At 45.2% G+C, this 17,183-nt stretch overlaps 1 protein-coding gene across 20 annotated transcripts in view; it reads right to left on the bottom strand.

Moving 5' to 3' along the window:
- DRC9 (dynein regulatory complex subunit 9) overlaps positions 1-17,183 on the bottom strand; it is a 69,817-nt gene that overhangs the window by 30,825 nt on the left and 21,809 nt on the right. For all 20 annotated transcript variants that reach the window (XM_065539338.1, XM_015444569.3, XM_045387332.2 and 17 more), the window contains 2 exons: positions 11,177-11,305; positions 4,064-4,145 (listed from right to left, as the gene is read on the bottom strand). In XM_065539338.1, coding sequence (XP_065395410.1) covers positions 4,064-4,145; positions 11,177-11,305 — 211 coding nt within the window. The remainder of the gene's footprint in view (positions 1-4,063; positions 4,146-11,176; positions 11,306-17,183) is intronic.

Here is a 17,183-nt window from a genome sequence, read left to right as displayed (position 1 = left end):
ATGCTAGGTATTGATAGTTTTAATGCTATTATAATAATATATATAAATTTTCAATTTTCTATTCTAAGTCTGTTGCTGATATATAAAAGATAGATTTTTATATACGAATCTTGGTTCCTTTTTTCCCAGTAGTTTCATGAAAATGCTGATCCATTGATATCTTGCTTTGGATATTGATGTTCAGAAGTCTGAAACTTTATTTCCTTTGCGACTCTTTCTTTCTGCCAAGTATCTAAGGCAATTAATCCTACACATCTAAGCTACCACCAACCCTTTCATATACAGAAACCTGCCATTCCTGTTGGCATCGTTTTCTGACCCACGGGTCCCTAACGTGCATATGCTTCCTATCTTCTTGTTTTCCAACCTTGACCTGATGACCGGTTTTCAGTAGCTCTAGGGATTTAACTTGATTTCCTCTTGGTAGCTCTTTTTTGTTCCAAGGCTTGCCTTGGATCTTCCAGTCTTGGTTTCTTTCTTTTCTTGTTTTTTAAGACCCACTATGAAGCAGAATCTTGGTTTCTTAACCTATTCTTTTGCTGATGATCCCAATATCTGAGTGATATTCCGCTTTGGTTTTACTTTGGCTGAGAATACAATTCAGGAGGTAAGTCTCAGGAGCAAGGGCTGAAAATTCTACCATCAACAGGTGTGGTCCTCATGGCAGGACGGGAGTTAACTGGCAAAGTGCTAAATCTGAGGTTTCTTCTGACATTGTTTTGGAGGGCTTAAAAGGAGACTAACGTAGATATCTTCTGGCCGGGTGTGATGGCTCACGCCTGTAATCCTAGCACTTTGGGAGGCCAAGGCGGGTGGATCACCTGAGGTCAGAAGTTCGAGACCAGCCTGGCCAATATGTGAAACCCCATCTCTACTAAAAACACATAAATTAACCAGGCATGGTGGCTCACACCTGTAATCCCAGCTATTTGGGAGGCTGAAGCAGCAGAATCACTTGAACTTGAGAGGCAGAGGTTGCAATGAGCTGAGATCGAGCTGCTGCACTCCAGCCTGGGCGACAGAGCCAGACTCCGTCTCAAAAATAAAAATAAATAAATAAATAGATATCTTCTATTTTAAAACATACGTAAAAGATGTTTATCTACTATAAGATAATCTCAAAAGATTCATGACTTTTAAAATAGAAGATATTTATATTAGTCTTTTTAAATTATGAGAGTTTTTCAGGGAAAAGAGCTAGGAAACCTCTGAAAAAGTCTATTCGTTACAGAGAAAACTTAAACGCAAACTAGTTTTCATGCAGCTTCTCAGAGAAGAAAAGTGGTTTTCAAAAAATATAAGCTACACGCAGAGGGTTAATAGGGATAATGACATCAAGACCTAGAGCTACCTAAGGTGCTTTGTAATTGGCAAATACAAAATAAGAGAAGGTGTTATGCAATTTGCTTGGAAGACTTAAAGATAATATCTTCAAAGAAAGTCTAATGACTTTGTTTTTGAGATGGTCTCACTCTGTCGCCCAGGCTACAGTGCAGTGGGGAGACTGCAGCCTCGACCTCTTAGGCTCATGCAGTCCTCCCACCTTAGCCTGCGAAGCAGTTAGGACTACAGATGTGTACTACCACATCCAGATAATTTTTTTACTTTTCCGGTTATTTTTATAATTTATCTATTTATAGAGACGGAGTCTTGCTATGTTGCCCAAGCTGGTCTCACACTCCAGGCCTCAAGTGATCCTTCCACCTCCTAGTGACCTCTTAAAAACAATTATTCCACATATACGTACAATATTCTCAGGCCGGTGCAGTGGTTCACACCTATCATCCTAGCGCTATGGCAGTGGGCCAAGGTGGACAGATCACTTGAGCTCAGGAATTCAAGATCAGCCTGGACAACGTAGTGGAACCCTGTCTCTACCGAAAATTTAAGAAACTATCTGGGTGTGATGGCGGGTGCCTGTAGTCCCAGCTACCTGGGGGCTGAGGCAGAAGAATCATTTGAGCCTGGGGGGTGGAGGTTGCAGTGAGCTGAGATCACTCCACTGCACTCCAGCCTAGGTGACAAAGTAACACCATGTCTCAAAAACAAAACAAAACAAAAATCAGTAAAAATAAAATAAAATAAAAATATTCTCTCAGCTGGGCATAGCAGCTCATGCCTGTAATCCCAGTGCTTTGAGAGGCCAAGGAGGGAGAAACACCTGAGGCCCGGAGACGGAGACCAGCCTGGGCAACAAAGCAAGACCCCACCTCCGCCCACCTCTACAAACAATGAAACCACAGCCTGGTGTGGTGGAGTGCCCTGCAGTCCCAGCTACTCGGGAGGCTGAGGTGCGAGAATCGCTTGAGCCCAGGATTGCAATGAGCTATAATTGTGCCATTGCACTCCAGCCTGAGTGACGGCGTGAGATCCTGTGTCTAAAATAAATACGTAGGCTGGCTATGGTGGCTCATGCCTGTCATCTCAACAGTTTGGGAGGCTGATGTGGGCAGATCACCTGAGGTCAGGAGTTTGAGACCAGCCTGGATGGCGAAACCCTGTCTCTACCAAAAATATTTTAAAAATTAGGTGGGCACAGTGGTGCACGCCTGTAGTCCCAGCTCCTCGGGAGGCTGGGGTGGGAGAATTGTTTAAACCCAGGAGGCAGAGGTTGCAGTGAGCCGAGATCGCGCCACCGCACTCCAGCCTGGGTGATGGAGTGGACAGGGTGAGACTCCATCTCCATCAAAAAATAAAAATAAAAATAAAAAATATAAATAAAATAGTTTTCCAACATCTATGTAGGGAATAATGAAAATTCCCTTCTGTGAAGCATAAACTTCTCCAAACAGCTAGTCAATGAAAAGCTGATAACAGGCCATCCTCTGTAACCTTCTTTTTTCTTTTTCTTTTTTTTTTTTTTTGAGATGGAGTCTCACACTGTCACCCAGGCTGGAGTGCAGTGGCGCGATCTCAGCTCACTGCAACCTCAGCCTCCCGGGTTCAAGCAACTTTCCTGCCTCAGCCTTCTGAGTAGCTGGGACTATAGGCACCCGCCACCACACCCAGCTAATTTTTGTATTTTTAGTGGAGACGGGGTTTCACCATGTTGGCCAGGATGGTCTCCATCTCTTGACTTCGTGATCCACCTGTCTTGGCTTCCCAAAGTGCTGGGATTACAGGCGTGAGCCACCGTGCCGGGCCATCCTCTGTAACTTTCTAAACTGCTCATAGAAAAGTTATCAGTCATCCTAATATGACTTGTTTCTAACTGCTTAGGTTATAGCCCCAACTTTGTTTTGCAAGTCCATTCCTTAAAACTCGGGATGCATTTTCTTATAAAAGTAAACTAGATATGAGGTTAGGTCCTAATGACCACAAAAGCTCGCAAATCCACTTTATCCTCAAAATACAATATAAATAACATGATAAAGCCCAACCACCACGTATAAGAAGGTTCATAACGTGCTTAATGTCTTCTTCAGGAACGTACTTTTCCATCTGGGATGCGAGAATACAAGAGACCGTCTGAGGCGAGGCCCCCTGTGGGGGAGTGTGGGGGTGTTTGTGGGGTGGGATACGAGGATGAGAACTAAGAGCTCCAGGGGGATGGGGTCTCCTAGGGCTCTATACTCCAGACACACCTGTACAACCCAGGCCAGCTCTCTAGTTGCTCTCTTTATATTTTCTGTTTTTTTTTTTTTTTTTTCTGAGACGGAATCTTGTTCTGTAGCCCAGGCTGGAGTGCAGTGGCGCAATCTCGGCTCACTGAAACCTCCAGGGTTCAAGCGATTCTCCTGCCTCAGCTTCCCAAGTAGCTGGGATTATAGGTGCGTGCCACCACACCCGGCTAATTTTTGTATTTTTAGTAGAGATGGAGTTTCACCATGTTGGCCAGGCTGGTCTCAAACTCCTGACCTCAGGAGATCCACCCGCCTCAGCCTCCTAAAGTGCTGGGACTACAGGCGTGAGCCACCGCGCCCGGCTATATTTTCAATAGTAAAGGAACACCAGAAGAAACAACGATCTTTTATGCGTAACTCTTCTCTGCTTAAGATGGCTTCCATATATTTAATAGCTGTGTTAGCTCAGTTACTTGTGGTGTTAAGCAGGTAATTCTTACCTGGACTTCAAATTGCCATTCTTTTTTGACATTAATTAGCTGTTTTTGAAGTGATATTATCTGTTTTCTTCCTTTTTCCTCCCTAGAAGATATAAGAATGATTTGTGTTTAGAGCAGTGCCCCTCAAACCTTAGCGTGCACAAGGATCACCTGCACGTAAGAAAACCGAATTCCTTGACTGCACCCCCAGAGACTCTGACTCAGCAAGTCTGGGAGGGGCCCTGAAACATGCATCTCTATCGAGTTCCCAAGGGATGCCAATGGTGCTGGTCCACCTCACACATGTTCAATAACACGTTTTAAAAGACAGATTTGTTTTAATAGATTGGAGGAAGATTTTCTGGCTTATCAGTGTTGAATCTAAAATAGTTGCTGCTGAGAAAAAGTGAAGAAGAGAAAGACAGCAAGAGGAGAAAGAAGAATCCTTTCTACTTTGGACACTTTAATTACACACTCTTGCCCTCACAACAGCCCGATTCCTATTTTACCGACGAGAAAACGCGGTGTGGACAGCTAAGGTAAGCTGATGTGCTGGATGTGAGAATGTGCCTCACCGATCTCCACCTACAGGGGGCGTAAATCAGCAAGGGTCCCGGCTTCCAGGCTCTGACACCTTCTGTGTGTGCCGAGGCCACACTGCCCACAGACTGCTCCCATCCCATTATTAAGTGTGGCAGGAATCGCAGGGGACGGGCCTTTCCTGGGGAGCCAGGGCATCTCTGATGGTTGACTTTGGCTCAAGGACTCCTGATGACCTTACCAAACACAGCCGTGTCTTCTAGCCTGTCCTTCACTGGGGGTCGGCCTTGCACTGGTTCTGAGGGTTCCCTCCCCATTTTCTCTCACGCAGATCTTTCCCCTGATAAAATCTTTGCGTGAATAATTCCATCTTGGCAACCATTTCTCAGAAGACCTGGACTAACACGCTTGCCATGGTCACACAAACAGTAAATGGCAGAAAGGGGATCAAACTCAGGACTGTCTGACATCAGAGCCTCTGAACTTAGCTACTTTATTTGACTGTTTCTCAATCTGCTCTGAGAAACAGCCTTCTGCTTCTCTCCAGCAATCCCATCATTTAGGTTTAAAACAAACAAAAAATAGCAAAACAATACCAAAATAAACAAAACAAAACAACAAAAAAGACTTCTCACTAAACTGCAGCTAGGTAAAGATTTTTACTCAAGAATTTTTATTTTTATGTATTTATTTTTCTTTTTTTGAGACAGAGTCTCACTCCGTTCTCCAGGCTGGAGTGCAGAGGCACGATCTCGACTCACTGCAACCCCTGCCTCCTGGGTTTAAACAATTCTCCTGCCTCGGCCTCCCAAGTACCTCGGATTACAGGCGCCACCACACTGGCTAATTTTTGTATTTTTATTAGAGATGGAGTTTTTGCCACGTTGGCCAGGCTGGTCTCAAATTCCTAACGTCAGGTGATCCACCTGCCTTGGCCTTCCAAAGTGCTGGTATTACAGGCGTGAGTCACTGAGCCCAGACAAGAATTTTTAAAAGCACAGAGTTAACTAGAATCTTGAGATTGTCATTGCCAAAACAAACTATAGATTTTGTACTTCCCACTCGTAGATCACAAAAAATAGATAAGAAAGCTGCAGAATGAATACTTTCCCTCTACTATTAATTCAGTATCCCAAGGACAGGTTTATTGGAACAAACAAATATGGTTTACATGAGATTATAAAAGTACCCATTTTTACACATATACACCATGGAATACTAGGCAGCCATAAAAAAGGATGAGTTCATGTCCTCTGCAGGGACATGGATGAAGCTGGAAACCATCATTCTGAGAAACTATTGCAAGGACAGAAAACCAAACACCGCCATGATCTCACTCATAGGTGGGTATTGAACAATGAGAACACTTGGACACAGGGCAGGGAACATCACACACCAGGGCCTGTCGAGGGGTAGGGGGCTGGGGGAGGGATAGCATTAGGAGAAATACCTAATGTAGATGACGAGTTGATGGGGCAGCAAACCAACAAGGCACAGGTATACCTATGGATCAAACCTGCACGTTGTGCACATGTGCCCTAGAACTTAGGGTATTAAAAAAAAAAAAAGTGCCCATTTTAGAAAATCTGGAAAATGCAAAGAAAGTATGAAGAGAAATAAAAATCACCCATACTCCCACTATCTGGAGTTAACTATCATTGAAATTTTACTATATTTCCTTCCAGTCAATACACGCTATAAGTTTTCTCTTACAAAACTAAGTTATATTATGGGTATAATTTTCACCCTAACTTCACTTGACATAACTATGTGCTCTTTCTTGTTTTATTTAGCAGGTGAACACACGCATTTATTTCTGTTCCCTCTTTTTTTTTTTTTGAGGCAGAGTCTTGTTCTGTCGCCCAGCCTAGAGTGCAGTGGCGTGACCTCAGCTCACTGCAACCTCCACCTCGAGGGTTCAAGCAATTCTCCTGCCTCAGCTTCCTGAGTAGCTGGGACTACAGGTGCGCACCACCATGCCTGGCTAATTTTTGTATTATAGTAGAAGTGGGGTGTCACCATGTTGGCCAGGCTGGTCTCAAACTCCTGACCTCAAGTGATCCGCCCACCTCGGCTTCCCAAAGTGCTGGGATTACAGGTGTAAGCCACCATGCCCAGCCCTCCGTTCCCTCCTGAAACAATACTAAAATAACAGGCAAGAAATAATAAAAGATGTAAACCTGTGAAGACAAACAGATTGGGAGAAGAAACGATGCAGCTGACAGACATCAGCAAAATTAAAGAAGATACAGGCCGGGCGCGGTGGCTCAAGCCTGTAATCCCAGCACTTTGGGAGGCTGAGGTGGGCGGATCATGACGTCAGAAGATCGAGACCATCCTGGCTAACCCGGTGAAACCCCATCTCTACTAAAAAAATACAAAAAACTAGCTGGGTGAGGTGGTGGCGCCTGTAGTTCCGGCTATTCGGGAGGCTGAGGCAGGAGAATGGCGTGAACCCGGGAGACGGAGCTTGCAGTGAACTGAGATGGCGCCACTGCAGTCCAGCCTGGGTGACAGAGCGAGACTCTGTCTCAAAAAAAAAAAAAAAAAAAAAAAAAAAAAAAAAAAAAAAAAAAAAAAGAAAGAAGATATAAAGCAGATGAGAGAAAAATGAGATCTAAATGTGTACAGAATGAGAAACCAAGAAGAAGAAAATGGAATAAAGCTACAGGCACCCAGAAAAGCTCAGCACATGAAGCCACCACACATCTTCAAAGGCTCAACCGTGCCACAGGGTGAAATCCAGGGGGAGTGAGTGAAAGTCTGGCAAAGGAGCAGGATGACCTGATTCCCTTCCCCAGGCCTGTGGCCAGGCAGCTGCCTTTCCTTCTCTCGGGAGATCACGGGTGTTTGGTCAGTTTTGGTTTCCTGGAATGGTTGAACCGAGGATTTGGACTTGGAGACAGACACCAGACACAGCTGGAGGTGGAGATGAAGGGCCATGCTAAAAACAGGAGGACCGAAAAACATTCTGCTCACTGGACAGTGAGTTTCCCCAGCCTTTCCCTGTCCAGCTCTCAACACACGGGTAGTGAGAGAGTAACCATTACTTCTTCACTGCCCCTCACCCCTCCCAGCAAAGACTAGACCTCCCAAAGTGCTGGGATTACAGGCGTATGGTGCCCGAGGGATAAGATGGGCTTTTCTTTTCTGCCCAGCCTTGCTACAGTGCAGCGCTGTTCACATGCGCAAAGCACAGCATCCATCAGCTTCTTTGCACTTTACTCTTAAATACAAACGGACGGCCAAAGATGACCCAACACAATTCCCCTAACATTAAAAGCAGAGACTAGAGCCAGGTGCGGTGGCTCACACCTATAAGCCCAACACTTTGGGAGGCCAAGGTGGAAGGATCACTTAAGGCCAGGAGTTGGAGACTAGCGTGGGCAACATAGTGAGACTTCGTCTCTTAAAAAAAAAAAAAAATTAGCTGGGCATAGTGGCAAATGTCTTCCAGCTAGTCAGGAGGCTGAGGCAGAAGGATAACTTGAGCTCAGGAGTTTGAGGCTGCAGTGGGCTATGATTGTGCCACCGCACTCCAGCCTGGGTGACAGAGTAACATTTTCCTCTAAAAAATTTAGATGTAAATTAAAAAACAAAACAAAACAAAACAAAACAAAAAAACAGAAGGATGGGTGTGGTGGCTCATGCCTGTAATCCCAGCACTCTGGGAGGCCAAGGCGGGCACCATACGCCTGTAATCCCAGCACTCTGGGAGGCCAAGGCGGGCACCATACGCCTGTAATCCCAGCACTCTGGGAGGCCAAGGCGGGCACTATATGCCTGTAATCCCAGCACTTTGGGAGGCTGAGGTGGGCGCCATACGCCTGTAATCCCAGCACTCTGGGAGGCCGAGGTGGGCGCCATATGCCTATAATCCCAGCACTCTGGGAGGCCAAGGCAGGCACCATACGCCTGTAATCCCAGCACTCTGGGAGGCCGAGGCAGGCGCCATATGCCTATAATCCCAGCACTCTGGGAGGCCAAGGCAGGTGCCATACGCCTGCAATCCCAGCACTTTGGGAGGCCGAGGTGGGCACCATACACCCGTAATCCCAGCACTTTGGGAGGCCGAGGCGGGCGCATGCACTCTAGCATGGGCAACAAGAGTGAAACTCTGTCTCAAAAACAAAACAAAACAAAACAGAACTAAAACAAATGGGAGAAAAAGTAACTCAGAGAGAAGAAAGACAATACAAGAAACAGAAGACAATTTAAAACAAAGACAGACAACTATAATTAATGTTCTTAGAACTATATGAGAAGGCTGGGCATGGTGGCTCACACCTGTAATCCCAGCACTTTGGGAGGCCAAGACAGGCAGATCACTTGAGCTCAGGAGTTCGAGACCAGCCTGGGCAACCTGGCAAAACCCCATCTCTACAAAACAATAGAAAAAATTAGCTGGTCATGCCTGCGTCCCCAGCGACTTGAGGGGCTGAGGCAGGAGGACTGCTTGAGCCCAGGAAGTCGAGGCTGCCGTGAGCCAAGATCATGCCACTGCACTCCAGCCTGAGTGACAAAAAAGGATACCATAAAAAATGAAAAACTCAGGGAAGAGCTCTTAGAAATCAATGTTAGCATAACATTTTGAAAAATTAAACACAAGAGTTGGAAGATAAGGCCAGTTGTGGTTGGGGTTACAGGCATGATCCCAGAACTTTGGGAGGCCGAGGTGGGTGGATTGTTTGAGCCCACGGTTTTGAGATCAGCCTGGTTAACACGGTGAGACTCTGACTTTACAAAAATAAAACAATTAGCCAGGCATGGTGGCACACACCCGTGGTCCCGGTTACTCGGGAGGCTACTCACTTGGGCCTGGGACCCAGGTTGAGGCTACAGTGAGCTGTGATCGTGCCACTGCACTTCGGCCTGGGAGGCAGGGCAAGACCCAGTCTCAGAAAAAAAAGAAAAAGAGGCCCGGCGCGGTGGCTCAAGCCCGTAATCCCAGCACTTTGGGAGGCCGAGACGGGCGGATCACGAGGTCAGGAGATCGAGACCATCCTGGCTAACACGGTAAAACCCCGTCTCTATTAAAAAATACAAAAAACTAGCCGGGCGAGGTGGCGGCGCCTGTAGTCCCAGCTACTCGGGAGGCTGAGGCAGGAGAATGGCGTGAACCCGGGAGGCGGAGCTTGCAGTGAGCTGAGATCCCGCCACTGCACTCCAGCCTGGGCGGCAGAGCGAGACTCTGTCTCAAAAAAAAAAAAAAAGAGAAAAAAGAAAAAGAGCCCGTAATCCCAGCACTTTGGGAGGCCAAGGTGGGTGGATCATGTATGTGGTCAAGAGATTGAGACCATCCTGGCCAACATAGTGAAACACTGTCTCTACCAAAAATACAAAAATTAGCCAGGCACAGTGATGGGTGCCTATAATCCCAGCTACTAGGGAGGCTGAGGCAGGAGAATCACTTGAACCTGGGAGGCGGAGGTTGCAGTGAGCCAAGATTGTGCCACTGCATTCCAGCCTGGTGACAGAGAGACTCTGTCTCAAAAAAAAAAAAGAGTTGGAAGACAAAGTTAAGGAAATCTCTCTAAGAATGGAATAAAAACAATGCAGATGGTAAATAAGCAAAAAAGGACAAGAAAAATTCAGGATCAATCATTACAGGATTGACATCCAAAGAAAGTTCCAGGCCGGGTGCAGTGGCTCACGCCTGTAATTCTAGCACTTTGGGAGGCCGAGGTGGGTGGATCACTTGCAGTCAGGAGTTCGAGACCAGCCTGGCCAACATGGTGAAACCCCATCTCTACTAAAAATACAAAATTAGCTGGGCGTGGTGGTGCAGACCTGTAATCCCAGCTACTTGGGAGGCTGAGGCAGGAGGATCGCTTGAACCTGGGAAACAGGTTGCAGTGAACTGAGACCGTGCCACTGTACTGCAACCTGGGCGACAGAGTAAGACTCCGTCTCAAAAAAACAAAACAAACCAAAAAAAAAAAAAAAAAAAAGCAGTTCTAGAAAGAATTCATAAGTTGAAACGTTCTGGAAAAGAAAAACTGTCCTTGGCATTCATTTGTTATTGTTCAGTGATTTTCAATGAATTAAAATTTTTTTTTTTTTTAAACTGGAGTCTCGCTCTGTCACCCAGGCTGGAGTGCAATGGTGCGATCTCGCCTCACTGCAAGCTCCACCTCCTGGGTTCACACCATTCTCCTGCCTCAGCCTCCTGAGTAGCTGGAACTACAGGCGTCTGCCACCATGCCCAGCTAATTTTTTGTATTTTTAGTAGAAACGGGGTTTCACCATGTTGGCCAGGATGGTCTCGATCTCCTGACCTCGTGATCCGCCCGCCTCAGCCTCCCAAAGTGCTGGGATTACAGGTGTGAGCCACCGCGCCCGGCCGAATTCAATATTAAGAAAGATTACTAGAAAAGGAAGAATTGTCTTGACATATTGTAAACACAGATAACGAAGGCCTAGAAATCTGACTTACTGTCCCAGCAGAACTAGGGAGAAAACCCAAATTCTGACTTCTAGTAATCTTCCCTGGAAAGTACACGGCTGGTTTGCTTTAACATTCAAGGATTTCCAGTAAGAGTGTTTCAGCACTTTAAAATACAACAAAGCAAGTAAACCTAACATTACTCTGACCTGGCAATGACGTCATAGAAATGCATTTTGTTTTCCCTCTCTTTGCTCAAAGCTTGCAGGAGACTGTTGTAAGTACCCGAGTCTTGCAACTCCTCAATGGTATCTGCAATCACATCGCTGAAAAACTGCCTGTAAGAAGAAACAGACCAACAAAAAAATGAGTTAATCAGTTATGTTTTCGGCCCGGCGCGGTGGCTCACGCCTGTAATCCCAGCACTTTGGGAAGCTGAGGCAGGCAGATCACGAGGTCAGGAGATCAAGACCATCCTGGTCAACATGGTAAAACCCCATCTCTACTAAAAATACAAAAAGATTAGCCGAGCGTGGTGGCACGCATCTGTAATCCCAGCTACTCAGGAGGCTGAGGCAGGAGAATCACTGGAACCTGGGAGTTAGAGGTTGCAGTGAGCCAAGATCACCACTGCACTCCAGCCTGGCAACACAGCGAGACTCCATCTCAATAAATTAATAAATAAATCATATTTTCAGGCCAGGTGCAGTGGCATGCGCCCTAATTCCAGCTACTTGGGAGGCTGAGGTGGAAGAATTGCTTGAGCCCAGGAGTTTGAGATCAGCTGGGACTACATAGCAAGACCTGGTCTCAAAATATATATACATATTATATTTATATATATGTATTGACACACATATAAAAAATATGCATTTTCCTACATTCACAAAGGGCTACAGAAGTCACACAAGTTAAGACCCAGGCCAGGTGCGGTGGCTCACGCCTGTAATCCCAGCACTTCAGGAGGCCGAGGTGGGTGGATCACCTGAGGTCAGGCGTTCGAGACCAGCCTGGCCAACATGGTGAAATCCCTTCTCTACTAAAAATACAAAAATTAGCCAGGTGTGGTGGTGGGCACCTGTAATCCCAGCTACTTGAGAGGCTGAGGCAGGAGAATCACTTGAATGCAGGAGGCAGAGGTTATAGTGAGCTGAGATCACGCCACTGCACTCCAGCCTGGGTGACAGAGCCAGACTCTGTCTCAAAAAAAAAGAAAAAATGCAAAAGTTTGATTAGGTTTTTTAAAAAAATTTGTTTTAATGATTTAACTTTTTCAAAATTATGAAATATTTCAAAAATTTAGAAAGTATAATGAATAAAATAATGAATATTTATGTATGTAACACCAAATTTAAATATTTTACCATGGTAGAGACTTGGGTTTTTTTAAAGGTTACATATGTCAGATATATCTGAAGTCTCTAGTCCCAGTCTCCTCAATCTTCCCCAAAGATAAACACTCTTCTGAATTTGGTGATTATTATTCTCTGGCATGTTGTGATACTTTTATTATGTGTTTGTGTGTTTTATTTAAGTAATACATGTAGTTTTACATGTTTTTATTTTTATTTTTATTTTTTTTGAGATGGAGACTCGCTCTGTTACCCACGCTGGAGTGCCGTGGCTCTATCTCGGCTCACTGCAACCTCTGCCTCCTGGGTTCAATGACTCTCCCGCCTTAGCCTCCTGAGTAGCTGGGATTACAAGTGTGGGCCACGTCACTCGGCTAAAAAAAAAAAAGTTTTCTTTAATTTCTAGTTTGCTAAGAGGTTTTTGATATTGGTTTTTAAATGATGAATACATGCTGAATTTTGCCAAATGTCTTTTCTGCATCTATTGATCTTTCTTTTTATTTATTTTTTTACATTTTCTGATGCTAAACTATTTTTGCATTCCTGGGATAATTCCAATTTCATTATGATGTTCCTTCTGGGTCTTTCTTTCTTTTTTTTTTGAGATGGAGTCTCGCTCTGTCGCCCAGGCTGGAGTACAGTGGCGCGATCTCAGCTCACCGCAACCTCCACCTCCCAGGTTCACACCATTCTCCTGCCTTAGCCTCCCGAGTAGCTGGGACTACAGGCACGTGCCACCACGCACGGCTAATTTTTGTATTTTTATTAGAGACAGGGTTTCACCATGTTGGACAGGCTGGCCTGAAACTCCAGACCTCAAGTGATCTGCCCACCTCAGCCTCCCAAAGTGCTAAGATTACAGGCGTTAGCCATCACACCCAGCCAAATGTTCACATTTTCGAGATGAGTAAACCAGGTTCAGGAAAGTTAAGTGACTTGCCCGTGGTCACATAACTAGTTTGAGAAAGAGCTGGCAATATATAATCCAGGTTTCCTAACGCCTAGTCGCTGTTCTTCATGATACTCTCCTAAGTGGAGCGTTAAAAAAACTGCTGTTTAGGCCGGGCACGAGGGCTCACACCTGTAATTCCAGCACTTTGAGGGGCCGAGGCAGGAGGATCACTTGAGTCCAGGAGTTCAAGACCAGTCTGGGCAACATCGTGAGACCCCCCCGCCCATCTCACAAAAATTAAAAAAGAAAAAAAAAAAAAAAGGCTGGTCATGGTGGCACATGCCTATAGTTCCCGCTACTCAGGAGGCTGAGGTAGGAGGGTGGTTCGAGGCTGCAGTGAGTCACGTTTGTGCCACTGCACTCCTGCCTGGGTGACAGAGTGAGACCCTGTCTCAAAATAATGATAATAATAATAAAATAAAAATTTAAAACTGCTCTTCAATGATTTGACATAGTTGGCAATAATTATAGTTACTATTTTCCTTAACAAAGAACTCAAGGGAGAAGGAGAGAGAGAATAGCCAGTTTCAGCTGACATGGTAAGGAAGTCCCCTCTGCTTTAATCTTTCCAAGAAAACTAATTTTGTGGCCGGGCGCAGTGGCTCACGCCTGTGATCCCAGCACTTTGGGAGACTGAGGCGGGCGGATCACCTGAGGTCGGGAGTTGGAGACCAGCCTGGCCAACATGGTGAAACCCTGTCTCTACTAAAAATACAAAATTAGCTGGGCCTGGTGGACGTGCCTGTAATCCCAGCTACTTGGGAGGCTGAGGCAGGAGAATCACTTGGATCCAGGAGGCGGAGGTTGCAGTGAGCTGGGATCGTGCCACTGCACTCCAGTCTGGGCAACAGAATGAGACTGTCTCCAAAAAAAAAGAAAAGTAACTTTGTGGTTATTTTAAATTGTTAATTAATTAATTAGAGACAGGGTCTCACCCTGTCACTCAGGCTGGAATGCAGTGGCATGATCATAACTCACTGTAACTTCTACCTCCCGGGCTTGAGTGGTCCTCCCCCGCCTCAGCCTCCTGAGTAGCTAAGACTAAAGCACGCCACCGTGCCCAACTAATTTTTTTCATTTCTGTGGAGATGACGTATCGCTATGTTGCCCAGACTGGTCTTGAACTCCTAGCTTCAAGCGCTCCTCCCACTTCAGCCTCGCAAAGTGCTGGGATCACAGGTGTGAGCCACCACCTGCAGCCAGGAAAGTAACTTCGACAAGACCATTCACGTTATGTTCTCTGTTTCTGCTTTCTTCAGCCCTTTTCTGCCTGTAAAGCCAACCTCCTCTGCCCAGGTCATCAGAACAGTACTTCTACTTCATAGAATGAGGTGTTGCCTGATTTAGAATTGCGAATAAAAGCCAATTAAGATATTTAGATTTGTTGCAATTTTGTCTTTTGACAGTAGTATGTTACGATAAAGTAATTATTAATTCAATGCAATAAGACAATAATACATAAAGATGAGTAGAGCAAGGAAAGCATACACAAACTTCCTACAAATTCCCATTTTAAATTCATAAAGTGTTGTAGTTTTTTTGTTGTTGTTGTTTTGCTTTTTCAGTTTTTTTTTTTTTTTTGAGATGGGGCCTCACTGTCACCCCTGCTGGAGTGCAGTGGCACAATCACGGCTCACTGCAGCCTCAATTTCCCAGGCTCGCGTGATCCTCCCACCTCAGCCTCCAGAGTAGCTGGGACCACAGGTGCGCACCACCACGCCCAGCTAATTGTTTTGATTTTTAGTAGAGATGAGATTTCATATGTTACCCAGGCTGGTTTCAAACTCCTGGGCTCACGCAATTCTCCTGTAGTGGGACAAGCCACAGACAAAACTCCTCAGACACCGGATTAAAGAAGGAAGAGGTTTTTTATTCGGCCGGGAGCATCAGCAGACTCGTGTCTTAAGAGATGAGCTCCTCGAAAAAGAAATTCTTGGCCTTTTTAAAGACTTACAACTTTAAGGGGTCCACATGAAAGGGTCGTGATAAATCGAGCAAAAGTGGGAAACATGACTGGGGGCTACATGCATCAGCTAACAGAACAGAAAGTTTTACAATGCTGTTTTCATACAGTGTCTGGAATTTACAGACAACACAAGTAGTTTAGGTCAGGGGTTGATGTTATTATTATTACTTTTTTAAACTCCAAGTTCGGGTGGTGGTGCCAAGGTTGTCTGGCTTTTTATCTTACTTTTGTTTCTTTCTAGCTTTTTGCTTTTTCTCTCCTCCTGTCTCGTGAACTAGGCACGGTGGGGGGAGGAAGGCAGCAGGAGTAGTAGTGGTCTCCTTCCTTACTCCCACCTTGGCCTCCCAATGTTAGGATCACAGGCCTGAGCCGCCACGCCTGGCCTGTTGTAGTTTTTATGTCTTTGATATTTTGATTTCCACTTTGATTCTGGATAACTGGTGGAGATGTACATTTTGTGAGTATACCCTGGGTTTCATATGGAATATAAATCTAAAACTAATCCCCTACAAATAATTGCGACTGGTATTTTGGGTTTTTCAGGAAAAGATATGAGCCACACACTGAGAATGAAAAGGACATGAACCGGGCAATTTATAAGCAGGATGCCTTTCTGTCTGATGCAGATATGGGCCAGATTGACTTTAGAGAGATCTTACCCTTGGTTAGGGTCTAATACCGAGGTCAGCAAACTTTTTCTGTAAAGGGACAAATAGTAAACATCTGGCTTTGCAGGGCATAAGTTCTCTTTGGCAATGACTCAGCTCTGCACTGTGGCATGAAAGCAGTCACAGACAACGTATAAACAAATGGGCAATGCCATATTCCAGTAAAAATTTTCAAAAACAGACTTCAGACTGGATACAGCTAGTGGCCCTGGGTAATTGCAGTAAACTCTCATTTACCAAAAGTTCTCAACATAATGTTACACCCTCTTAACAGGCTTCTTTGTCACTGAGGCAGCAAACGATAAAAAATTATGAGACAATGGGAATTTAGACTGCCTTTAAGAAACCTCAGGATTAAAACACAGTTTGGAATTTGGCTATATAGAATAATAAGAAATAGCTATTAATGGATAAAGCATCACATAAATAATAAAGATAAATAATAATAAATAATAAATAAATAATAAAGTAGCTATTAATGGATAAAGCATCACAATAGCTACCAATTTGTGCCAGGCACTAGGCTAAAGCCTTATTTCTAACCCTTACACTAATGTTGCAAGGTTGCTATCATTGTCACTTTTTTTTTTCGAGACGGAGTCTTGCTCTGTTGCCCTGGCTGGAGTGCAGTGGTGCCATCTCGGCTCACTGTAATCTCCGCCTCCCAGGTTCAAGCACTTCTCCTACCTCAGCCTCCTGAGTAGCTGGGATTACAGGCATGCACCACCACATCTGGTTAATTTTTGTATTTTTAGTAGAGACTGGGTTTCACCTTGTTGGCCAGGTTGGTCTTGAACTCCTGACCTCGTGATCTGCCTGCCTCGGCCTCCCAAAGTGCTAGGATTACAGGTGTGAGCCCTGGCGCCTGGCCCATTCTCTGCATTTTTTAGTAATTGAAAACAGCCAGCGCGCCTGTCGTCCCAGCCCTGTGAGAGGATCACTGGAAGCCAGACGCTTGAGGGCGGCATGCTGTATGATACCTCTGTCAGTAGCCACTGGCTTCCAGCCTGGGCTACAGAGTGACCTCGTCTCTAAAAAATAAACCGTCTGCAGGTATACGTCTGAAGGAAAAAAAAAAAAGAAAAAGATTTTAAAAATAAATAAAATAAAAATTGGAAACAAAGACAAACGGCCGGGCACAGTGTCTCACGCCTGTAATCCCAGCACTTTGGGAGGCAGAGGCAGGTGGATCACCTGAGGTCAGGAGTTCAAGAGTAGCCTGGGTAACATGGTGAAACCTGGGGTTTTGCTAAATAATACAAAAATTAGCCGGGCGTG

Source organism: Macaca fascicularis, chromosome 2 (assembly GCF_037993035.2).
Source record: "Macaca fascicularis isolate 582-1 chromosome 2, T2T-MFA8v1.1".
Lineage (NCBI taxonomy): Eukaryota > Metazoa > Chordata > Mammalia > Primates > Cercopithecidae > Macaca > Macaca fascicularis.
Note: the sequence above shows the minus strand (reverse complement) of the source record. Positions and strands in the feature narration are given on the sequence as shown.